Raw genomic sequence first — 27,245 nt, forward strand, 5'->3', positions numbered from 1 at the left:
TTACTCAATAGACACTGAGATAATTGACATGATTTTATTTTTAATCTTGACATAACCCAATGAATTGTCAGTGAAAGATCAATGTGGCAGTGAGATGCCTTGTGTAGCTTGGTTACTACATAAACAGCTGTTCTAATCAGAGCAAAACAGACCTAACTGTCAACACTCTGATCAGTGTGTACATATACACCAATGAATACAAAACCTGTAAGAAGTGCATTGCCTTTGTTAAAAATTCAGTTTGGGAATATTTGAATTTTGGATAGTTCCTGTGGCGGCCGCTATGTAGATTATTGCGAGCGTGCGGCCAAGTTAGCTGACTGAGAGGGAGTGAGATGAAGAATCGGCCTAGAGAGAGAGGTAAAGAGTAGTGTGGCCTATCCTAGCAGCGGCCGCGTGAAGCTCATTTTGGCGGCAAAATTGCAATCTAACTATAAGCATTTCGCTTAAAGGGTTTGTATTCATTGTTTACACTCAGCTGTAGCTTAAAGCTAGGAGAGGTAGGATTTAAAAAGTAGAAAGATAAGAATCAGTAAAAATATTTACTATCACATAAAACAATTACAGCCATAATACAGATAACAGCAGTAAAGTGGAATAAACATAAAACAATAAATACAATATATACAATTTGCATGTGTATTTGGTTTGTTTTGTATAAAATAAAGAGTGTTGGTCATCTTTAAAGTGGAACAATGTGTCATACTGGTAAAGATGAGACATTTATCATGTAACTTTATGTAGATTAATTTTGCTATCGTAGGGTTGCATTATTTATAGTTTTGCTTTCGTAAACTTTTTTTATCTATGATCAAATGTAGGTAATTTTTTTTATACAACATGAGTTTTACAATCAAATAATCTTATACAACATGTTCTTTCCTAATATATTTAGTGGATAAAATAAGAAAGCATTGTATAATTGAAAAATGTGTTTAGTTGTGTATTTAAAATAACTAATATTTAGTATTTACAAATAATAGTAAACTTTAACTTCCAACATTAAAATTTGAAATCCACAATAAAAAGGTATAAAGCCAGTTTAAATTTTTAAAAACACTCCTTAAGCGACAATTTCACCAAAACTATTAAAATTATGAACACTCGTGATCCGGAGTATTTAATCAAATCTTAAAGATGGATGAGGTTAAAAAAAACATTAAAATTCCCTGAGACTTTTAATTTAGTTCTATCAAGGACACCACATTAGTGTTAACACTTTATCATTGTAAATAGCTACAAAAAGTTGTGACACATCTAAACTTGTACACATTTTGAATTTCAATTTAATCTCAAACTACTGTTTTACTATGTGAAGATTATTTTATACTAACTAAAAGCCTAATATTTCATTGATCATTATCTAAACTAATAACAAATTGAATTTCTAAAACTGAATCTAACTCAATTTACTAATGTGAGCTGCATATTTATAAAAGGAAATAAATCTACTAAACAACATTGCAATTATGTTTACAATAAAATAATGTAATGAATATTTAACAAAATTGTATAAAGCTAAATAATCTGATGTACAGTCAACAACGCAGATCTGAGTTAAAATATGACTTAAAGTAGGTTAATACTAGCTCGTATGTACAATGAATAGATGCGTTGCATGGATAAAACTCTATAGTCACTAGAGAATGAGTCATTAACACCAGCTTGACAAAAGAACGAGTCTTTCATGGATCGAGTCCTCCACACCAACTTTACACCAGGAACAAGTATTTCACACGGCGTTAGTGCGAGCGGCGTAGCCAAATGACAACCTGCAAGAAAAACCATAAGTTGATAATAGAGTTTTGGTGGAGATTATTGTAAAACTTGTCAACCCTTTGAACCGGATTATTCTGTGATTTAATTATCTTTTCCATCATTTTAAGACAGGGTGGCCACCTACTCCTGGAAAATTATTAATTTAACTGTTTGAAAAAAAATCATCCATCACATAAAGGTGACGTAAGGTCAAGAGGTTTCACTGTACATAAAATGATTCTGTTAGTGTATACAATCTATACATATAGGCCTAGTTTTTTAATTGATATTTTTTAGAAGTTGGAACAGTGTATGAATTTATCTACCTCATAGACTAAATATTCATGTCGGCAAAAGGGTTGGGGCCTTCTACCCTAGATGTGGACACATGGACCTCAGGGTTCACTTCCGCTACTGCTTGAACCTCTCCTGAAACATGGGAAACACACATTTATCATATTACCACTCAAATCATTTTATTAATCTATTAACAGAGATAAAGGTGAACATTTTAAGCTGAAAACTACACATTTTAGTTCAAAAATAGTGTCTTGGGCTAATGTGCCAGACTTAGTTGGTTTGAGACCAGCTTCCTGCATTATCTTTCACTGTGGTCGCTACTGGCTGGTCTAAAGCAGGAAACCCACCAGTCCAACAAGTCTCCGACGCCTTCCGTACTTTTTCAGGCCAAAACCCAATGGTCCGACAGACTCCGTCAGTAACCGACGAGGAATTGGATTTTTCTGGCTTTTTTCCTAATTTTGGCTGCTAGAGTAAGAAGTCGTTATTTGTCCATCCGATAATTCTTTGTGCGCATAATAGTTGGTCCACAATTTAAGAACCAATCACAACTCGAATACATAGAACTTACATCATTGAAAGCATCAGAATATGGTCAGGCTGATTTTATAACCTACTGTATAAAGAATTGCTAAGATTCAAACACTATATATTTGTTTATACAATGTGTTGATACACTGTATTGGACATTGTCGTCAATACTCATGACACACTTGAAGCTAGTGAAGGGACTAATCTTGGCCTGGTGCACGCTGCAGACTGGAGAAAAAGCCGATTCGACGTCCAACAACAACACCCCAGAGAGCAAAGTCGTCGGATCGGAGAGCGTCGGACTAGTTGGTTACAGTCCATTTAAAGCCATGCAAAGTAATTTTGTCGGATCGGAGAGCGTCGGACTAGTGGGTTTCCTGCTTTAGTGGCTTGTACCAATAGCATTTCTTCACTTTCTTCAGATTGACTGTGAGATCAGTAGTCTATGGTGGGTGGTGGGGAGCAGTGAGGTTAATGTAAGACAAAAATAATTATGCATTATGTTGGAGTGTGGACGGTTAAGAAATCCCCCAAATGCGGGACGTTGTGAGAAATTCCTTGATAGATTTTCTCCTAGCTAAGACCAGCTGGATCATGAATCAATAAAAGGTAAAGGCAAGATTTTTATTAATCTAATTTTTTGGTCGTCATATCAAATTCATTGCCAGACGATCCGTCAGTTAGTAAGGTGTCTTACCTGGCTGTTGTATGGAAGGAGCGGCATTGGATGGTCCTGCATCTGTGTTATAGACTTCTGACGCTGATCTTCGTCCACTGATCAATGGCCTCAATGTGTTACTCTGCAACCAACAGATTAACAACTCAATAGACATCAGGTTTGTATGTTTTGAAGAAATAGTTTATCTAGCTGATCAGGGAAAATCAGAATCCAGGGGCTCATGGATACAAGGTGCAATAATATAACACTGATATTCCGTGTAATATATGACATCTAAAGAGAGTAGATTAAAACAAAACGTCAGTTTAAGTGGCTGAGTTGGGATTGTTCAGCTGTGTCGGTTAGTCGTAAAAGTCGCAAAACATACGTACACAATACAAAAATTTAGATGATTCAATATATGATTCAAATATTAATTCACATACATTATATGATAGCATTTACTAACTGCAAAAAAAACTGTAATTTCTTTACAATAGTTTACTTCTTTTTACAAATTTTTCAAACTGCATTTAATCAGATTTTCTGTTATTTGTCTGCTCAGTTAAGTGCCCTGATTGGTAAAAACAGATTTTACTGCGACTAACACCATTGACTTTTGTTTAGCGAAGAAGACATCCCATCTAGATAGGCCAGCTGTTTCAAATTTTTATCAAAAAGACCTTAGTTGAATATTTAGTCTCAGAGTATTTTGCGGCGCAATCTGTCCGTGGCTCAATTCAACTACGTCCATTTTGATAAAAAACTGGCGACAACTTTAACATGCGGATGGATTGTTAAGTTCCAAAGTCGACGCTAGCACTTATTTACTATACAATAATAAATCTAAACAACAAACCAGGAAGGAGTTGGAGAAGGTGCCGCCCTGGGTAGACGTGTTGTTGGCTCGTACGAGAGGTGTTCTGTCATCAACCTCACTGTCGCTGTCACTGTCCGAGGCAGTGGGCCGCGCCTCGTCTGCAGCAAATACCTTGCGCTTGCACACCGGACACACACGGCGATTCCGGGTCAGCCACGGATCTATGCATTTGGTGTGATATGCTGTGAAGCACCACAAAACGATTTAGAGAAAGTAAACATTGCGTTGTTGACAAATAGAATAATATAGGCTACGTTAAACAACGTCCTACATGACACCTTGAGCAATCTTAAAAACAATACTCCAACCGTTTAAATAATGACTTTCACAAGTTTTTTTTTTTTACGCAGAGTAACGGACTATGTACCCAAAACACATTACATCCTCTCTCCAAAAACTGCATCAAGACCTGTTTAAAAACTCTTGAAAATATTTATCAATTCCCCAAATCGCAGGAAATTCTTTAAAACTCACCGTGTGAGCATGGTAGAATTCTCAGCTCTTCCTTCTCGATGAAATCATCCAGACAGATGGCGCAAGTCTCGTAAGGATCTCCCTTGCGGAATTTGGCGATGGGTATCTTACGTAGGGAGGAGGCAGGTAACCTGTGTCTTCTGGCTCTGCGGTAGTCTTTGATACACTTCACTACCTGTAGACAAACATCGGGTCTGAGAACACAATGTATTGTAATTGTAGAATACTACAAATAATTCATTCATATTGTTGGACTCCTTTACGACAAAACATGCTATCTTACTTCCATATGTAGGCCAACATTTTTCATTAACAGGTGCTGACTAGTTTCCCTGATAATACAACGTGTTGCATGTTTTGACACACGTAAAACTTTGATAATTTTGACAATTGGGAACGTCTGCCATGGTTGTGACAAAATTGAGAACAAAGAGAAATCGAGAGAGAGCCCCACAGCAAAATTAAGAACATCTTCTGCAGTTTCTGCAAAATCATGAATTTCCGACAACCGACAGTGCTATCTTCGCCAATGTTTTCTGCAATCTCAAGAGTAAATTTACCTAGGCTTGAAAGTCAAGTAGTACATGTCTAATAGTAATTAACCGACTCGAGCTTGGCTCAAAAATTACTTCCAGTCCAACCCAATCTCTACTGTTAGCCAGGTCCAACCCAAAAATTGTGAGAACTTACACAGCTCTATTAATCCGGACTCAATTAACATGAACTTAATCTAACCATTAATCTAAATAACCATTTGTTAATAGTCCAAAAAATTATCGAGCGCATTTTTAAAAAAATTCGCAAGGTATTCTATCCATGCCTGGGGCTTTATCAGCCTTGACCGCGGTCAATACATTCTTTAACTCAACTCTGGTAAACTCACAATATAATCTAGCATTATCTACTAGAGGTTCCACATAACTTATCGCACCTGCCAGGAGCGGGGGGTTTAGCAAACTGTTAAAATGTTTAGGCCTAACCCATTTTACTGGTGAAATATTTCCCACAATATTGTCAGATTTCATTTTTAATGCATTAATGGCTCGCCAAAACGTCTTGCTATCAGAATGCGTATTCAAATCTAATATAATATTTTCACAAAATTGTATTATGGCCATCTGTTTAATGTAAACTTGAAACAGTTCAGATGATTGACAAAAGAATTCAAGCCTATAGGACGAAGGACATTCACGAGATATCATCCAAATAAGGCACATCTAGAGGATAAGAGCTTTAAATTGATACCCTATAAGCGTATAAAAATTAATATTTAGGGGTCGATTTGCTGCACACAAAATCCAACAAATTCTTTTAATAATATGATATAAGTTAATAGAGTATTTACTTTTACTACTGACCATACTAACCATGAAGCCGAGCATGGTGCAGAAACAGAGGCCCACAACAACGGCGAACGGATACAAAAGGTGAGTATTGATATCAAACGGTGAGTCGTCATCCACAATTATGTAGTATCTGCAAAATATAAATTTAGTTTATAATGTTATACTCAACCATAAAAACACTTTGTAGTTTCATATGCAATAGTATTCATGAATAGCGTAGTATTTTAACTAAAAACTAAAACTAAGAAACATTGTAATGCAAGCTAGAGTGGGTTTAAGAAAAAAATAATACCGCCGCCGCAGCAATCCTGCAGACTAAGCAAATTTCCATTCCGAGGCTGGGTCTTACCCATGAGGTTAATAAATAGCTTATAGCTTATTCCCTATATTGAATATTTGCTAAAGGTGATGTGTGTATGTATAGCCAAGATGGGTAGCATGGGGTTCGTAATAAGGCCTTTGACCTCAGATCAAAGTACTGCTTAAAAACAAAATAAAAAGATACAGGATACGTTTAGTGAGAAAAAAATATGACAAAACTAAAAAATTGAAGAATTTTACTTTTTACTATTCATGGCTTTGAATGAAGAAAAACATGTTTTAGACAAAACATTTACTATTATTGAGACAACCGTTTACCTGTTAATTTTAAGAGATATTTCATAGCAATTTTGTAGTCAGTTAAATAAATATTTCATAATGTTGAAAGTTCAGAAGTTCGTCACCACTTTTGAATTCACCACTTATTCACACACAAGATAATTAACTTACCTGTACACTAGATCAAAGATTGCCAAAAATGAACTCACCCTTCATTGTAAATGTAGTTGTCTTTGAGTACTAGACCAGTTTGTTCACTGACAAACACAGCTGCAATATGAATTCCAATTGGGTTGTTCGCTGACATTGGTTCTGAAATCATGAATTTTCCTAAAAATAATTTAATCGTTGCAAATTAGACACTTAAACCATAAACATAGCAATTTTGTATAGTCAGTTAAATAAATCTATATATATAGACATAGACATGTTTTATTCATGAATTGGGTACAAATTATACAATGTACATCTCAATCGTCAAATACATTATATGGTCTAGTAGCATTTAAATCAAAACAAAAAATAATTAGTTAAATCTATTTTATTCTAAAGATTTAAACAAATAAGTCAAATAAAAATGCCATGTTGAATGAGATCAGGCAGACAGGAATTCTTCGGTACTGTAAAACTCACCTTCCACCAAATAATTTTTCAGTAGTTTCCCAAAACCATTAGAACCCAACCTTGAACTGCACTGCTTTACTTCTTCAGGAAGCCTATTAAAGAAAAATGGGCCCGAAAAATTTGCATTCCTTTCAGAAAGGGTCAGACGATGACATGGAGTACGAAGATCTCCTCCATGCCTAGTGGGGTATCTATGACATTGACCAACCGATGGAATATCCTTCAGATGATTTACTGCAGACATTATTGCTCTGTAGATGAATATAGAAGGCAAAGTTAAAATGTTGTTCTCCCGGAAGACTCCTCTGCATGAATGGAGTGGTGGTAAGCAATTGAGGATACGCACTGCCCTTCTTTGTACGGTAAAGACCTTATCACCATGGGAAGAACCACCCCAGACTTCAATACCATAAGTCATGACTGAGAAAAAACAACCATAGTAGACTGCTACTAACATTTCCCAGTCAAGAAGAGGTTGCAACGTCCTAAGTGCATGGCAGATGCAGTTCAACTTGCAACAAAGCTGTGATACATGATTGGACCATGACAACATTTTATCCACAGTTAGACCTAAAAATTTCACAACAGAGCACTCTTCTATCTCGAACTTATTCAACGAGACGGATTCAGGGATCTTATTGAGAGTTAGGAATTGCATGAAAACGGACTTATCGGAGTTTAGTCTAAGATTGTTCAGCGATAACCAACTTAAAAGTGAACTAACTGACTCTTCAACTCGAGATTGCAAATTGGAACATGGACCTCCAAACAGTAAGGTTGTGTCATCCGCATAGAAGGTTGATTTAGCTGAATGAAGATGTGCTGATAGATCATTAATATACACGATAAAAAGCAATGGTCCAAGAATACTACCCTGAGGAACCCCGAACTTGCATTCAGCGAGATGCGACCGAAATCCTGAAATCTCAACAAATTGCATTCTATTTGAAAGATACGATCGGAACCAAGCTAGTGGAACTCCTCGAACACCATATTTTTCCAGTTTCTCACAAAGAATATTGTGATTAACTGTATCGAAAGCTTTCGAAAGATCACAGAATACACTCAGGGCTGGTTTGCGCTGTTCAAGGTTGGATAATACATCCTGAACAAACTCAACAATTGCTTGAGTGGTTGAGCGACCCGCTCTGAAGCCATATTGGTTTTGTATGAGAATGTTATTCATGTCTAGATGATTCATTAACCTGGAATACATAACCCTCTCCATTACCTTTGATAAAGTGCAAAGAAGAAGAGCAACCGGCCTATAGTTGTTAACATCGCATTTGTCACCTTTCTTGAAGACCGGGACAATCTTTGCTGTTTTGTAAATATCGGGGAAAATACCTGATGACATGGAAGCATTAAACAGATAAACTAAAGGGTCTAAAATGGATGTGTACATTTGCTTTAAAAGAGAGCTGGATATTTCGTCAGAGCCTGTAGATGTTTTTGATTTAAGCGATTGAATTGCTTGCTCTATCTCTCTGGAAGTAACTGGAGACAAAAACAAAGAATGCATTGGAGGGGTCTGCTGGACAAGATTGACTGCAGTAGACGATTCACCGAATGTAGATCCAACAAAAGAACCTGAGAAATGTTTCGAAAAAAGATTTACTACTTCAGAAGGTGACTGAACCAATGAATCCTGGGATTTTAAGATGGGTAAAGAAGAAGGTTTCAACTCACAGTTCTCTCTACGAACAATATGCCAAAGGGCCTTTTGCATGCAGTCAGCTTTCTCTAATTCACATGAGATATCTGTACATTTTTCCTGAATCAAAAGCCTCCTGAACAGTTTTTTTCTCTCTTTCAAAAGTGCTTTCAAGGCTGGATCCTTAGTATTTCGGACGAGAATACCCAAATCGACATTACTATTGGCAAAATCTTTCAACTCCTTACTCAATGGTTTTTTGTGTTTCCCCCTTTTTTTCTTAATTTTCTTTAAAGGAAATGATCTATTAAAACATGTTTGGACAATACCATGAAAAAATTTGAATTTACTGTTTACTTCATTGACCTGGTGCAATCTACTCCAATCTACCTGAGACAAAATTTCCTTAAAATTAGAAATATTACGTTTACAGAGGGATCGTTTCTTAACAAATAATTCTGTTGGTTTGCAATTGGTTCTTATTGATACTAGCTGAGAATCATGATCTGATAATGTGTTTATAAATGAACGACATGAAACTATTTCAGTGTTTAAATTTGTAACAACATTGTCAAGGAGGGTTTCACTGGTGTCAGTGATTCTAGTGGCATGATTAACCAATTCACGTAAATTGAAAGATAAAAAGATATTTCTTAGCTTCTCAATACTTGGATTAACAGAATTAAGAAAATCAATATTCCAATCTCCACACAGTACAATTAACATATTATTTTTCAATAGATTATGAATTAACTTTTCAAATGAGTTAATAAATTCTCGTTCATTATTGTGTGGAGGTCTGTACAAACAAACAATTAAAAAATTCAAGTCATCATTAAAAACAATACTATTTACAATTTTAATATTTACAACGCAAAATTCGAAGGAATTGGCTTTACATAGCTTCTGAACCATGTTATTTCTATAATTTGACACTTTAAGATTAAACATACTATGGTTGTTATAGTAGATACAAACACCACCACCTAAACCTGAACCTCGACAAAATTTAGAGACACAAGTAAAATTAGGAACAATAAGAGGCTCGTCCTCATGCAGCCAGTGTTCCGAGAGACACAGTATGTCTGGAGGCTGGCTCCAGGAGGCGCAAAGCTCATCTATTTTGTGTCGTGCACTTCTTATGTTGAGATGGTAAATACAAAAATCAGTTGACGTTAATTTGTCGGGTTCAAGTCTGAGTCGAGTTCCCTTTCTAAAAAATCATTTTCAAACGGAGATTTTGCAATTGCTGGCAACGGTGGGAAGTCATCATTGGAAGAGAATGTGGACTCTCTGAAGGAACTATTGATGTTAGGGGTCTGGCTTTCTCTGAATGGCTCTGATGATGATGGGGATGAAATACAAGTTTATAGGGGGATATAAAGCTCAAATACCACTGACTCATTCATTCACTCACTCACTCATCACGAAATATCAGAAACCATAAGACCTAGGAACCTGAAACGTGGCAGGCATCTTCCTTTTGGGTAGTAGACGCTCACTAAAAAAGGATCCAACCTAAAGGTGAGTGAGCGTAGCGAACAAACTTCAACCAGGACGTGATTGAGCCATGCGAACGAGATCATCTTGAAAATTAAGAAGTTAAACAGGGCAAAGCCTGCGGGTTACAGCTAGTCCTACTAATATTCAGTGTTGGGAATTAGCGCGCTACAAGTAGCGACGCTACAAGTAGCGACGCTACAGTAGCGACGCTACAGTAGCGACGCTACAGTAGCGACGCTACAGTAGCACGCTACTTTTTTTGTAGCGTTAGCTGTAGCTACGCTACTTTTAAGATTTTGTAGCTTTAGCTGTAGCTAGCTACATTTTTAAAGTAGTTGTAGCGGAATTGTAGCTACTTTTCTCGCTACATTAACATTGTTTGAGATAGTGAGTTTTATCATAACCTCAACCTTACGTGAAACAACCTCTTTCAAACTGAGAACCGAGATTTTCAAAAAAATTAGGCCTACTTTCTTGGCTTCATACAGCTGGTTGCAGCCGTTTCATTCCCTATTACAACGTTGTGTGGACATGGAGGCCATTAAATGAGTGTTATCCACATTTTTGGCTCTCATTTCCTTAATTTACCACTCTATACTATGATTACTGTCAGATAAAATAAAATCGCTAGATGGCTAGATGCAGACGACGTTTAAACGTTACCGGTGACAAGAGAAGCTATTGAATGCTTGTAAGTGATTGACAGGGAAATTAGTAATCAATTTAGTTTCTTTATTATATCAATAGTGTTTCAACTTGGGTTTTAATGGAAACCAACACTAAACCTTAAAATAATGGGAAAGCTGGTCAATCAACCTTTGCTTCAGCTGTTGATTGTGGTTCACAATCATCACAAGCCCTTCCTTAGTTAGATTACGAATATTTTTCAAGGGTTTACTAAATTAACAAGGAGGAAATTACCTGATGAGATTTAAGATATGCCTAGACTACATGATAATTGTAACAAAAAAATCTCCATATAACATGAAACTTACATTGAAAAAATAGCATAGTTTGCTCCTGCTAACAGCTCTTGTATAGGACTATTCCTAGGCTATGCTATGGTTTAAGACGAATACCAAAAGTTCCAAGTTCAATTATTAGGAATATATCCGTTTAGTCCTTGCAAGAACAAGCCTACTATAGCCAAGTTGTTACATAGCCAAAGTAGGCCTACATATTATTTTTACTTTACAAATTTCAACATGTTTATAAATTAAAAGCCGATTTCAGGATAAGTTGCTGAATATACTGTTTTCTGTACCAAATAGGTTGAAGCAAAATTTGCCCTATGCATAATGACAATAAAGGACGATTTCTTGACATTGAAAAGTGTTATTCATAGAACAAGTAACTTATCACTATGGTTAAAAGTTATAGCAATGTCGTTTTTAACATTAAAAGTAAAGAAAGGCAATAAACTCCAATTTAAGTAGGCTAGGCTCTGTAACACAAAAAGTATTTTTAAATAATCGTTTTACAGTTTTATTATTGGTCTTAATTGATGATATAAGACATCTATACTATAAATGAATCTATATTAAAGAAATAAAATTAGCTTTTAAAATATAGTTTGGATGTATGTCCTTTGAACTTAATGAAATTTACATTTAAGATGCTTAAAAATAATGCAATATTTAAAAATAAGTAGCCTACTAAATATGATGGGACACCCAACTATTTGGTTCTGTTGTTGTAATGTTAGGTTTATAATGCCAACAAATTAAATACAATCTAGGAATAATTTGTTTTCCAAGTAATGTTAGATACAATACTGACATTTTTTTAAATGTTTGTTCAATATGTAAATGTAGTTGCAATTAATTTTACATTCACGTAATATGCGTGGAATAAAAAGTAACGTCTTTGGAAAAGTAGCTAAAATTGTAGCTGTAGCTACATTTCATTGTAGCTGTAGTTGTAGCTAGCTACTTTTTCGTAACTGTAGCTGTAGCTGTAGCTAAACTACTTTTTTGGAAATGTAGCAGTAGTTGTAGCTAGCTACATTTTAAAAGTAGCTTCCCCAACACTGCTAATATTATAAATAAGAAAGTTTGGATGTATGAATGTATGTATGTTTGTGACAAGTAAACACGAAAAATACTGGTCGGATTGGGCTGAAATTTGGCATGATGATAGCTCACATTCCCGATTAACATATAACAAATGTTATATGTTAACAGAGTGTTTTATTTATTTATGTTAGTGTTTTATTTGGGTATTTTATTGTTACCCGGCGCCTCCACCATGCGAGTCCCATGCCTCACTTTAAGTTTAAGTTTCCTAAATGTTACACTCGCTTAGCTTAGTGAAGAGGTGTTAGGTTAATGAGACATAAGACTGCTTAAGGGTGTTACTCAACGTGTAATGAACAAAAATTTAAATTACGAAAACAACAAAAGTTAAAAGTGTTACAACAGCAAAAGAAAACTTTGAAAATGCAAAAAACAACAATAATAAGATAAATAAATTTACAACGTTAAATTTACAAGAAAAGAAAATCAATTGAAAATTTAAAAGAATTAGTTACTGACAAATTACATGACTTGAATGTTTGACAAAACTTTAGTTATATATTTTATTCTTTTTACATACTGTTAATTGTCCCAGAAGCACACGCACCGATACACGCACTCCCAAACTCCCGATCTTCTTTCTCCGGTGGCCCGTGGTGATCTCCTCGATGTTTTCCTTCAGATCCTCCAGCTCCAAGAGTCTTGACCCCTCCATCTTCTTCATTAGCCCTTCTCATTGGCTGATTACCGATAGGGTGTGTGGCTTATAGGTTAACGGTGTTTCTTGGAAGTCAGCCCTAGCGGTCATCGCCTAGCTCACATCAGCTGGGAAAGGAATTTGTAAATCGATGCTCATGCTACTGTTCAACTCTGTTCACACCAACTGGTCGACTAAGTGTAATGTGAACAGAGTGTCTGCATAGATGAGCACCGTGGGTACGGGGTTAATCCCCTTTCTTACAATGCATATTCTTATCTCAAAAATCCTTTCGGGCTCCGACCCAGTGGCTCTGCAGTTCCCCATGTTAACCTTCTGAGTATTCATATTTAAAGGGAATTAAAGAATTTAGCCAGCTATTTCAACTAAAAGAGTTGATTCTATGATATGCAAAAGCATTAAAAATTTATAAGATTTACCAACAGGGTGTAGCACTATTATTTTTTTTCATTATTTATGAAAACAGCTAATTTGAACTAAGCAGCAACAAAAAACTGTGATACACAATGAGAAATGTCAAAGTAGCATTGTTTACAGTTATGTTTATGTTTTTAATTTCATGAATAATTTATGATATTTTGCAAATTTTTATTATTCTATCTTTCTCTATTGTGTAGCTGAAGTAGTAGAACATTATGGCTATGGTAGATGTGTAATACTATCGCATACCGTAAATTTGAGGAAGCAAATGTTCTCAAACCGTGTTTTCTCACATCGCAAACGCAAAGATCGGGTATAACTGCAATAAGCATTTTATACTTATTTGCCAACCCCGTACGAAGGACGGGTACTCTGCTAGTATTTCATAATGTTGAAAGTTCAGAAGTTCGTCACCACTTTTGAATTCACCACTTATTCACACACAAGATAATTAACTTACCTGTACACTAGATCAAAGATTGCCAAAAATGGCAAATACTGCTGTATTTTTATTGTACTAGTAACCTAGTACAACTACTAGTAGTAGGCCTGTAGTAATTGTACTAGTATGTTTTAAATATATTTTAGTTGTAAATATTTAAAGTACAAGAGCTACTCTCAAAAATTGTTATTAAATGTGTTTTGAAGGTAAACTCCTTGACTTTTTCTACATGCACAGAAATTTAATTGAGGCATTGATCATGGCATACAAAATCTTTTCTATACCTTCTTTGTAGGAATTTTCCGCCTTCAAGTTCAACCATTGGTTTACAGCAGCACTGAGTTTATCATCAGTAGCAAGCTGATATGATATTTCACTGCTGGACAGATGGTATTAAGACTTGTACCACAACTTGAAAACTTGCTACCATAACCTTCTTCGAGGTTTTTGGTACGATTCAAAAGTCGTGCAGTTACGATGAGGAGGAGAGGATGCTTACTGAATATTTTTATTTTACGATTTTACGTTAAAAAAGGTAGCCTCGTTGAACGGCCACAATGGTTACGGTTTGAGCAATCTCTGACTCCAAAAAAAGGCTTTTCTTGCTTTTGTTTAGCCATTTAATAAACAAGTCTGTCACAGTTATTAGCTGTGCTATGCACGACAAACTTTGGTGAGTCGGTAGCTCAGCCTTTAGCGCCATGATCTTCGGGTGCAAGGTAGCAATGTTGTTCATTTTTGTTTGTCCCAACTATTGTTCAATTTTTCACTGTACCCTTTGCTTTACTGGATACCTTCCACACACAAGCCCGACGCCGATGTGATGGGAAAATGCAATGTTAATAGAAACTGCCAACTTCTTTAGAAAAAACCTGTTTAGTTTTGTACAATTATTTCTAAAACGCCTTGAATAAGAGGTTAGCTATACAAAATATACATTATGTGTACAAATACACTATTTCACATTTAAAAAGTTAACAAGCAGCAAGTAAAAAGTCTTTTAGACTCTGACTAAAGAGAAATTCATCAGTACTCTTAACATATCATCACCAAACTAACCTAGTTCGCTGGAGTTGACATTGTGTATGATTGCAATGTCGAAGTTGGCGGCCTGTGCGTTTCGCACCTTGTCCTCAAAAAGGCAGCCATACCGCTTGATAAGAACAGCCCAGCGGCCGGTAAAGTTAGGTATTGAGAGATTGGCTCGAGTCATGTTAGAACAGGCATCAGGTGGGTCTGCGTACACTAGGAATGCCTGAAATATTTCAATTTATAAGTAATTAAATATTTTAAATGCTCATTCTGTTTAGTTTCTTCCATTCATAATTCATCGAGATTTTAAAATCTAAAGCTGTTTTTATTTTAATTACTGTGAAACTGAGCATAACCCAATGACATTGAAAGGGACCAACAAATACCTAATCTGCGGCAAGAAACTTCAAACCTAACATTTTAAGGCAAAACTACTGTATGTGTTAGCATTGCCTATGGAGAGTAGTATAAATCAAAATATTCCCACGTAAGGGGAAGCCAGTTTGGAATGAAAATAAGTGAAAGTTCCTTCACTACTTATTTGATTTATTTATATATATTGCAGCTGATTGACGTTTTAGCAAACCTCAGCTGTTGAGCTTTTGTTTTAAAGGATCAAGCGGAGGGGATAGATTTCTTCCCCTTAAAACTGCCTACATTTTGAGAGCAGAGTATAGTTCAATTGAGTCTGAGCCACTGAGGGAGTGAGCAGCTGTTAATTGCTGATTGCAGTCACATGTTACAGACATGTTACAGTTAATGTCAATAAAGAAGGATTTTCATTTCATTTCATTTCACGTGTTTTATGTAACATTAACAATCTAAGTATCAAAAACTTAGGGAGGAAATAGGTAATGAACTGTTCAGTAGTACCATAGACTAACCAACACAAGTAGACTTTGTAAATTTTGAAGCTTGTTTTTCGTGTCTAGTTCATGTATGACATTGGGCGCTGGTGTTAACAAAATTTTGTTTATATTATTTTAGGGTTAATTTCTTGATTAGTACTTTACTGTTTGGTTATATAACTAGGGGGCGAGCTATTGTTTATTATTAGATTGTATTATTTGGTTTAACGAGGTTTTAAATTACTGAAGTGGCAAGAAACAAATTGTAAACAAAACACGACATCTGCAGTATACCGTACAGAACTAACAATAAAATTGTCTTCTGCTGTTCCATAAGGATGAGAAATCTACTATGGGAGTATGTTTTATCTATCGTAGTACACTCTCTGGGATACATCTCAGGCATAACTAAATGAATGATTAATTAATCCATATGGGGTCTGACAAAAACTGTAAGGCACAAAAAAGAAAACCCAACAAAAAAAAATCCTTAACACTTTGCAATTAAGGTTCATCAATACACACCCTAAGTCCTTCTGGGGGTATGGACATCCCAAACCTGGCTGGAACATCACGGAACTCCACATCCAACTGTCTATGTGTTGACCTTGTGTAAACAGTGATGTCAGCTGTGACGCAGGTTAGCCACGACGCCAACACCACCAAGTCAATCTGCACAATACATAGTACAAGGTGTAGTTTGATAGAGTAGACCTGTTCAGTTCAATGAACCTACTTTTTCAAGAACCTTGCTTATTTCACTTTAGATTAGTAAAACCTCTTATTGTCGCCAAATGGACCTGGAATCTGACTATGACAGTTAACTGTATCCTATAACAGAAACCACTTTGGGCTGCAACATTCATTTCATCCCCTTTTTACTAAGTAGATTTTTTAATTTGGCTCAGCGGTTTGTAAAAACACTAGATTTATCCTCCAGCCTTACTTGAGTAATTTGTGCTATATTAGGGTTGTATTTTTAAAAAATTAACTGAAGTAACTACTGGTAGTTGAGAATAAGTTGAAAAAACATTTTGGATATTGAGCCAATGAAAAATGTATTATATAAATAGTTTATAGTTTATACTAACAAAACAATCTGACCAATGTTTTGGCTTTTGGGCACACTGAAACAAAAAATCTCGGTAATCAAGGGCCAAACAATACCATAAAGACAACAATAATAAATCGCCTGCCAGGGAAATTCACTCAAATTAGGAAAACACTAAAAAAAAACTACCCTGTAGTTTCTCCCCAAAAAAGAATAGGGCTGGCTTATGTACTAAGGGTAACTTTTTAATGAGTTTTTTCTAACTTCACTCTACATCCTGTCTTATCATTGTTGCCTAAAAGTATATTTATTTGGACATAGAGCACATTTTAGGCCACCATCTTGAATCCACCAAATCACGATGAATATAGGTTTGTATGCAATCTGCAGTATTAACTTTCTTATTTGCTTCTTTCTAAGTATAACCGTCAGAAGTTAAATATTTTCACAAATAACAAGAGATAAACTTCAAGCTATTTACAAAGTGATTGTGTGAAATGCATCTCCAGTAAAAAAAAATTCTAACAAGTTTTAAATAAACAAGCACAATTTATTAAAAGTAAAAAGTCATAATAACTATACGTTATTCTTTAATACTTTTACAGTCAAAGCTTAGCCATTTAAAAATGAGATTTGGAACAGTCTAAATATGCCAATCTTGAAACTCTTATCACTAAGCCTCATGGAGTAAGATAACAGAATGTGAGAAACACAGATAAATACACTAAACTGGCCACAAAGCATCCTTAGGTCAAGTTTCAGAGCCTATACTTCACAATATTTAGGAGGTTTAAGAGGAAGTTCTCCCAACACTTTTTTGTATTTAATGTATGTAGCAATCAGCTGTTAGGTATTATTTTAAAAGTAAGGGCCAAGTGGAGAGGATAGATTTTTTAAATATTGTGAACAAAGTATAATTTCTTACATTATAAAAATTCTCACACATTTTCCTTACTGGCCACCTTTATTACTTTTCCCTTTACTGCAATTAAAAATGACTTAGCCTCTGCTATAAACTCAAAATATGAAATGCAGATGATTTTCAAAGTATATTTTTGATTGTGCCTAAATGAACATTGAAGGGTGAGTTTGTTTCTCCATTGATTGAGCAATGGATTAAAAATCCATGGCATTTTGTTGGTTCCTGTCTCACCGCTGATCAGTACAGTTTCATACTTGTATTGAACCGGCTTACCCCCCACTTTGCTTGTTAAGTTCTACCATAGATTATAATAACTGAAGTAGACATTCCATCTATACTTTACCAGTTATTTGTCTGTTTTATTTTACTCAAATAAATTGGTTGAAATTATTTGGAAAATAGTTAAATAAACCGAGCACAGAATGTGCTTATGAAAAAATTCTATGTCACCCTTTAGTTTTCTATATTTTAAAGTTGAGGGGCATATTAAAACGACCCTCAACATGTATATGGGTTTTTATATGGTATACCCGTTGTTTAAGTTTTTCTTGGTTAAAAAGAAGGTTTTGTGTAACAGAAATCATCAATTGACCGAAACACTGTCAAAAGTCACAATTCACTGAGATCATTTTAATTTTAAAGGACTTAGACCTTCAGCTACTCTCATTTTATAAACATTTATTTACAAAATATACATTATGTGCCCAAGGTCTAAATCCTGCAAGGTCTAAAACAGTACCAGTGGATGAGTTTTCTGCTTTGATTGTACTTTTAGACCTTCCGGGATTTAGACCTTCTGCCCGTTTAGACCATCAGTAAGTACAAACTGCAAATTGTGTGCCGAAGGTCTAATTAGACCTTCCGGGATTTAGACCTTCAGCAACACTCCCTTATTTTTCAACTGAGTAAACATCAGTTAGAGTTAGAGAGAAACATATCGTCTTTCGTTGATCAATCAACTATAAATTTCTTTTAAGAAAGTTTATGTCTAACATTATGTAGTAAAACTTTCCATAACAATGTATTAGCTGAATAAAAGATTATTAACAAAGTTATTTAAAGAAATGTGTTTGTCAGTGACAGTGAGGCAAAATCATACAAACTAGTGTACATGTTGCTCGAATTCGAGCAATTCCAAAGTATTACAGGAGTTATTTCAAAACGAATAACAGTCATATTTACAATGAGTTTAAAAGAGTCAACTCAAAGATCACCGATGTGTAACTCAAACCATGTTTATCTTCGTTATTGATAAACCTAAAGCATTCCGGCCGGTTTTCTCCTTCTCAAAATGCCTCGCTGTACAGGCAACACAGGTCATTGATAGAGGGCTAATTGAGAACGAAAAGTCATTTTGGGGTAGTGTTAGGGCGCATTTGTAACCTAATAGTTGAGATTGTCCAGGGTCAGGTGCTGACTTTAAGCCTACTATGCGCCACTGTTCTGTAGCTGCGGTCGTTATCACGATTGCGCCTCCTGTCTATGTTTCGTTGTCGTCACGTCGGAGGCATTTAAAAGAAAAAAAAAACAACAAATAAACAAATTATAGCTACACAAAACAACGATAAATGCAAAAACTTAAGTTACAATCATGCTAACACGATCCGTCATAGCGACACAAAGCAACGATAAATACACAAATTTAAGATACAACCATACTAACACGATCCATCTTGGGGGTTATGTTTACACAAACTCAAATAGTAAATAAATGTAAGCAATGCGTTTCATAGGATTGAAAAATAAATAACAGCAATTAAAGTATACAGCTGATCAAAATGTAAACAATTATGTTCTTCATAAGGATAACATGGGAACTTTAACAGCCACTGGGGCAAAGCCCAAGGGACTTTTTCAAAAATGCAAGGCCAGTTTGCAAATCTACGCGATACGCTCTTTCCAATGAGACGTCAACGGATAAAATCGGTTAAGAAATGGCGGAGGAGATCAACCGACAAAGTTTCATGTGGCGTATAAATTATATAGATTACTGCATAGAATGCTTGATAAGGTAATTCGCCAACACCAATGGTTCTTAAAATCAATGGTTCTTAAAATAAGTTTTCCCTTTATTCATAAATGCTAAGTTGAGTCAATAAAATACCAACTAGAGGGGAAATTAATATTTAAAAGCGCTCTGCAAAGATTTGTAGTGTGACGTCACATTTCACTCTTATCACCAAGTGTCACTCCTTAACTGAGATAACAAAGTTACAGACCAAACACTGGTTGTAATCTTTTGTTGTTACAGTGGAGTCCCGATAATCCGAACTTCGGTAATCCGAAAGTCCGCTTAATCCGAAACCAAAAAATAAATTTTAAAATTTTTTTTTTGAATTTTTGAAAATTTTTTTGAAAATTTTTTGATTTTTTTTAACTTTTGAAATTTTTTGAAAACTTTTGAAATTTGTTTTAAAACTTTTGAAATTTTTTTGAAAACTTTTGAAATTTTTTTGAAAACTTGAAATTTTTTTGAAATTATTTAGGAATTTTTTTTAATTTTTGTTTATTAAACTTTTAACACAGTTAGCTGTATCTCGTCAAAGTATTCTGTAGCGGCCAGGCAAGATAGACTTTTTTGTTGAGTATTTTAGTAAATATTTCACAATTTTTGTTATTAACATTTTTTATTTTCGTCCAGGGTTCCAATCCCCCCAAATCACAAATGGATTTTATGAAGTGATAATGCTGCAGCCACTAGGTCTAAGTAATCTAAAAAACAATCCCAAAAAATTTCAAAAATTAAAAAAAATTTCAAAAATTTCAAAAAAGTAAAAAAAAATTTTCTAAAATTTTAAAAAAGTAAAAAAAAAACAAAAAAACGTTTAATCCGAAATATTCGGTAATCCGAAATGGGCCCGGTCCCAACCATTTCGGACTAACGGGACTCTACTGTACCAGTTAAGAGGAGTTGTCTATGTGATTCACACTTGAAAAGTATTGTAAAAACTGACCATATTTTAAAAATATCGCCGAAATCCAAGTAGCTTATATTGATCATTGTATCCTACACTTAATGTTACAAGGTTTTCTACATATTGTTTTACAAATGTTTTATCAGTTTGGGGATCTAATTGCGATTGGAATAGTATAAATTTCACAGTGTCTAAAGCTATCTTTCATTGACAATCAATTAGTCTCATGATGTATCAAAGTAAAATTTTGGAAAAGTTTCTCAATGTCCATTACTTATTAATTGAATCTTATAATGCCCAAATCTTATGATGTAGGTATACAGCACTACAGTTTATACAAAAAAACATAAATAGCGTGAAAGAAAATTAACATAATGTCCTAAATCAAAACATTACTATGTCCAAAGAAAAGACCTTGGATCTGATGGCTGCAAACTTTTTTTTGGAGAACCATTCTCAATACAATCCACAACCACAGTATTCTTCTTTAAAAATATAAATATAAAACTTCTTCTAACACTATCTAATATATTTACAATTACACTTAGTGTAAACATCTACAAGACTACAGAGTAAAACTTATAAAATCTCTCTGGAACGTTAATGTAAAGGCCTATTTGTTCCTTAGGTCAAAACAATGTAAAACCATCATGTAAACCTGTCCACCATCATGTAAACCATCATGTCTAAAATGCCTGGTTTTCTATTAGTAGGCCTAAAGCCCAGATGTTCAACGTCGCGCCGAGGAGTTAACAACAATAGTAAACCAAAGAGTCACCGACATTCTGTTGTGCCGTGACTGTAATATTTTTTTGTTATATTTTTTTGCTAAACATTTTCCAGAATATCAGTTTTTTGTGCCCCCTGAAGGCCTGCGCCCCGATACACCGCATTGGTTGCATTGGCGTCTAGTTACGCCTCTGGGAGGACGGCACCACGGTCTGGGCCATGCTAGATCTCAGAAAAAATGTAGGCCTACTGTGTATTTTAGTTGTGTAGGGCCTACTAACCGATTTTTACAATCAAGGTACCGTTGGGTTGGTCATAAAATGTCATAATAGTTTGCACATCTTATGCTTTTCAGTACAATGACTTAGGTAGGCCTATTTTAAAACTAAAATATTTTGATTGGCTACCATTTTTGATTGATAAAACTTAGAAACTTGATAATTTGGACAAGGATTTGTCTGATCTGATCAGCCGGCTATTTATTTTTATTTATATTTTTTTTCTAAATTACTGCACGAGAAAATATTGTTCTTAAAACATAGGTAGGTTACTGTATTTTTGTATTTATATGACATTTTTATTCTAATAGGCCTCATTAGCCTAATTACACATCAGCTTTTACAAGAAAAATTGCTCACTTGTTGCAGTTGTTTATTAAGTATTTTTTTGATGAGCTTCTAATGGTCCTTTATTTTCACGAATTCGGAAGTGCCCTGGTGAAAATCTGTTGGGTTAGAGGGAGTACACTATATTTATCTAGAATGGTAGAAATGCATGATGGGGGCCTTTAGGAACTTACCTTATAGAGCATAATGATTGAGTCTATTGGATAGTTTCAAAGTAAAACTCTTCCAAAATTGGATTGCACATGGTGATTGTAACTGAGCGAAAATCCTTCTATATCTTCTTAGTCTGAAAATCAAAACAACATTTTAGACAAGTTATAAAATTAACAATGCGTTTAAGTTAAGTTGCTGTATGTGTGTAAGTTACATAATGTTTCAAACAGGCCAATAACGAACAGTGAGACACAGGGAAAGAAAGTGCATGGTGCTGAGCAAAATCAGTGTTGAGTAAAATTTATACTGTAGGCTTTACCTTACCTTACCTCCTTGGCCACTTGAACCTAAGAAGGTTTTTGGCCTTGCCAACAAGATGCCTCCACTGCTGCCGGAGTCATAAGTAATATACTGTAGGCTACAGTTTGAAATTTATATCAAATCTATGTATTTGGGTTCTCATCATAAAAAGGACCCATAATTGAAACTGGTAGTATTTTTGTAGTGATTGTGGAGAAAAACCACTTAGGCTATAAGGGTTTTATGGTGAAGCTCTGATGCAATTTCTCCAGGGTGAGAATTCTGAATTTGGGAACATCGCTTGAAATTTTAGACTTTAATGGGATTGTTAGTCTTCCGACAGCTGATGAGGAAAATATGCCATAAAAATATGTGTGCAAATGTCAATGTGTCGTATCCCTTTGAAACAGTAAACTCACTGAAAATCCTGCAATCATCTGAAAATGGTTGAAACCTTGGATAGAAGACCTAGGATTGGATAGTACCATAACAAATAGCCTACAAACCATTTGACTTTGACAAAATTATCTCAATAAACATTGTTTATAAATACACAGAGGATTTAAGCGTCCAGTAACCGAACGTAGATTAGGCGTCCGGCAGTGACATCAATGGGTTGTGGGGGCCCGGAACACCATTACCACAACGCTACAATTTATTCCATAGCTACCGTATCGGTGTCCGTGGTGTAGTGGTCTAGTGGAAAGAGTATTTTGGTTGATGTACAAAAGGTATCTAGATCGAATCTCATCAATGACATTAACTTTTTGTCAAAGATTTTGCTTAGAATGCCATTTCTTCATAACTGTAGCCTACGTCTTTTTGTAAGAATTTGAGGCATTTATAATTTTATTGGCAAATATTTACCGTATTTACACTGGGATATGATGTAATTTTTATATGTCTACTTACAGTATTTTTAACGCTGAATCCAAAAATACAATCAGTTTTGGTCGGAGAGATTCCTAAGTGGCAGTAGCGGCCGTAAAACGAAGGTTAGGATTACGAATCTAACAAGGATAATTTGAGCGGTACTGAAGGTAATGGTACTTTAATATGGCGTGGTCTGGACGGGTCCGTACCATTGTCCGTACTGAGTGAAGAGTGAGGAGTGAGGACTGGACTGAGTGAGAAGAGCAAACAACTGTTTATACTTGATCTAATGCGGAATGAAATCAAATCAATTCGTTTTGAAATCAAATGATCAGTTCATCAATCAGTTCTTATTTAGGCATGTGAGGAAGGTAGGTCGGGTTTTATGCGGATTCGTGACTGTATTAAGTGTTTTGAAGTGAGGTTAGATTAGGAAGGTAAAGGTTAGGTTATAATGAACTGATTCATTAATTTATGCAACTTCGAGACTGTTTTTGCACAATTAAATAGTGGGTGAAACACAATGAAATAACGATATCAAAAATGCGCCAGCATTTTTGATATTGTTATTTCATTGTGTTTCACCCACTATTTAATTGTGCAAAAACAGTCTCGAAGTTGCATAAATTAATGAATCAGTTCATTATAACCTAACCTTTAACTTACCTAATCTAACCTCACTTCAAAGGACTTAATACAGTCACGAATCCGCATAAAGTCCGACCTATCTTCCTCACATGCCTTTTCTTACATAAAATGCTATTTAAATATCAATATTAAGGTTGGGTTGGGTTAGGTTAGGTTAGGTTAGATTAGGTTACCTTAGTTTAAAATATAATACATAACTTATAACTTTCCTACTACAGTAATATATGCAGAAAATATTCTAACTTAACCTACCTTGCTTAATATTTTGGCCTATACAGCTTAGCTGCGGCCTTGTAAAACGCGTGGACTCGGTTGTTGTTAGGGTACCTTTTCTTGAATTGGAACTCCGCCAGGTACCCGATGAAATGTTTGGACCTTACCCCGTATTTGGGGATGTGGTCTCTAACGTCTCTCCAACACCGCTCAATTCGGTTTGTATGTGCACCCGTGACGGGATCAATAAAGTCAGTACTGTGGTTCACAGTTAAATGTTGGAAGCCGTACTCCCGCAATCTGCTGTACGACTTCCAACAGTCGGTAATAATCGTACTGCCGGGCAAAACCCAGCGGCGGATTAGTCGAATTAGCGTGCGCCTTGAGCGGTCAGGAACGGGGATTAAAAATGTTTTGGTCGAGCCTCTCTGCACTCCCCCCAACACCCAGTTTCCCTTCACTCGCCTCCCTCGATTGTATTTACGTTTACCAAATTTCGCCTCATCAATTTCAACAATCTCACCTGGCCCGCCTAGTCTTTCAGAATTTGTTACACAGTCGTCAATGTACACTTCTCTAATAAACGAATACCAATCGACAACAGTTTTACTTGACAGATTGAGATTTGTTTCCAGGAATCTTTGCCGGGGTGGGTCAAAAAAAAGATAATGATTGACTAATCGCCAAAGCGTACGAATTTGTAGTCTGGATTTGCCGAAAAAGGTGTCTACTCTGCAAGATCGTACCCACTCACACCTTTTGGCTTTCTTCTTGTTAATTGAAACTCTGTTCCAGCATCTGAAAAACCACTTATCGTTCAATTTAATGTTTGAATGACACCTCGGACAATTCGTTTCGTTATTTACAACCCCGTGCTTAATTAAAAAACTTTTAATTTCATTATCATCGAACACAACCGTTTCATAAAAATTTTGGTCACAAGCATTGCAAATATCAGCCATTACTAATTTCTAAATCGGCAACAATAATTAAACTTACTTGATAATTAATAAGTTGCTATTGCATATGTTATTAATCTGGATCTATTTTCTGGGCGCATTTTAGCGTAATAATCCATTGGTTGGTTAGCAAACTACATTACAGCAATTCAGTGGCAGTGACAGTTGACAGTATCAATTTGGCATTTGGTGATGCGGTCGTGTTATTGTATAGGCTAAAAATCCTCGCGATTTACGATAGTAAAATTACATTTATTGATTAATGATACATGTTGATTTTATTAATAGTTCATATAGGCCTAAGTTATTGTTTTTGTGTAATTGTATTTTTGGAACGTCTTAGAAGTCCGTCTGCTTTTAGAGATTGAATCATTTTAAAATGGTATTCCGATTATGACATGTCATGTTTGGTTTTGTCTGTTTAGTGAATGTAAACAACTGTCAGCTGTTTCCACACCACAAACCTTCCACCCCTTTTAGTGTTAGTCGCGACTAGAACTTGGACTCGTCCATACCACAAATCTAATATATAAAATTCTCGTGTCACAGTGTTTGTCTGCAAACTCCTCCGGAACGACTTCACCGATCGTTATGAAATTTGGTGTGTAAATTCTGTAGGTATGCGAATCGGACGTAAACTATTTCCTGTTTCGAAATTCTTAAAAGGGCTCCGCCCCAGTGGCTCTGGAGTTTCCCATGTTAACCTTATGAGAAATGGAATTAATGAATCTTAACAGCTGTTTCAATTAAACAAGTTGGTTCTGTTCTATGATGTTCAATAGCATTAAAGTTACAAGGATTACCAACAGGGTGCAGCACTATTATTTCTTTTACATTTATGACAACAGCTAATTTGCAACCAAAAGGTGAGTGAGCGTAGCGAACGAACTTCAACCTGGAGGCGAGTAAGCGTAGCGAACGAGCTAACCTGGAGGCGAGTTAGCGTAGCGAACGAGCTCCAACCTAAAGGCATGTGAGCGCAGCGAACGAGCTCCAACCCAAAGGTGAGTGAGCGTAGCGAACGAACTTCAACCAGGACGTGATTGAGCGATGCGAACGAGATCATCTTGAAAATTAAACGTAACGGTACTTTCTTTCCATCGGTCTGTCTTAGGGGAAACCTATAACTTAGGCGATACGAAGTTCGCCGGGTCAGCTAGTATGTTAATATTAATATTAATTATATAACTGTACGACCACTTAGGAATCTCTCCGCCCAAAACTGATTGCATTTTTGGATTCAGCGTTAAAAATACTGTAAGTAGACATATAAAAATTACATCAAATCCCAGTGTAAATAGGGTAAATAATTACCATTTTATTTTATGAACAGAATTTAGGCCCTAACCTTCATTTGATTTTTTCATAATCCAGCAAGTTTAGTTAGTTAGCCTAGGTTAGGTTATGACAGTAGGACGCCTTTTAATCCACGTCCAGTATCCTCTGCCTTATAAATATTAAACAACTATGGACAAAACAAAAACAATGTGAATGTTAAATGAATTTGAAACAACTGTTTACCTAGGTCCAGAGATATGACAAGATTAAGATAATTGAACAAAATTAACCTTGAAGTTACACTGCACAGGGCCTTACTATTACTATAAATGAATATCTGGTAGCTAAAGGGTCAGCCTATAAAAAATTAGGCCTAGTTTACCCGAAGAATCACTAGGCCTAGGCTAAACCAAAGGAGATTTAACTTTATGATGAGGAGTTGATGTGATGATAACTTGATAACACAGACCTCGTGTGTTTACAATTCGTTTTACCTTTGTATACATTGAGCTACAGTGAAGTACCAATAAATGTCTGATAACAAGAAAGCAATGTAGTCATTGCAGGGTGATCCGTAAAACTACGATTATTTCTTACATATAAACACTTGACAACAACAACTGACTCTAACACTCACTCCCTAAATGCTAGTTAATTAAACTGCTAAAGGAAAACAATATCAGTCAATCTACGATCGTAATTATTATTAGAACAAATTAATGAAAGAAACTTCAGCCTTCAGAAATAACACTGACAGACATCACGATCCCTGACA

General features: G+C 35.5%; 1 protein-coding gene across 3 annotated transcripts; it reads right to left on the minus strand.

The window, feature by feature from the left end:
• Positions 1-523: 523 nt before the first annotated feature.
• Positions 524-27,245, minus strand: LOC128992512 (E3 ubiquitin-protein ligase Godzilla-like). Of its 3 annotated transcripts, none has more exons than XM_054416122.1 (11): positions 26,965-27,245; positions 22,220-22,332; positions 16,329-16,475; positions 14,983-15,178; positions 6,757-6,859; positions 5,969-6,077; positions 4,602-4,776; positions 4,107-4,309; positions 3,287-3,389; positions 2,085-2,187; positions 524-1,772 (listed from the first exon to the last, which is right to left on the minus strand). In XM_054416122.1, the coding sequence occupies exons 2-10, from the start codon at positions 22,229-22,231 to the stop codon at positions 2,093-2,095; spliced, it is 1,143 nt and encodes a 380-aa protein (XP_054272097.1). In that variant the 5' UTR covers positions 22,232-22,332; positions 26,965-27,245; the 3' UTR covers positions 524-1,772; positions 2,085-2,092. The 3 variants fall into 3 exon arrangements, with proteins under 3 accessions (XP_054272097.1, XP_054272095.1, XP_054272096.1); XM_054416120.1 differs by having other exon boundaries at positions 5,960-6,077; XM_054416121.1 differs by lacking the exon at positions 26,965-27,245 and adding an exon at positions 26,714-26,784 and having other exon boundaries at positions 5,960-6,077.

Source organism: Macrosteles quadrilineatus, unplaced genomic scaffold, assembly GCF_028750875.1.
Source record: "Macrosteles quadrilineatus isolate MER2022 unplaced genomic scaffold, UCM_ALF_1.0 Scaffold_4__1_contigs__length_99947679, whole genome shotgun sequence".
NCBI classification, from domain to species: domain Eukaryota; kingdom Metazoa; phylum Arthropoda; class Insecta; order Hemiptera; family Cicadellidae; genus Macrosteles; species Macrosteles quadrilineatus.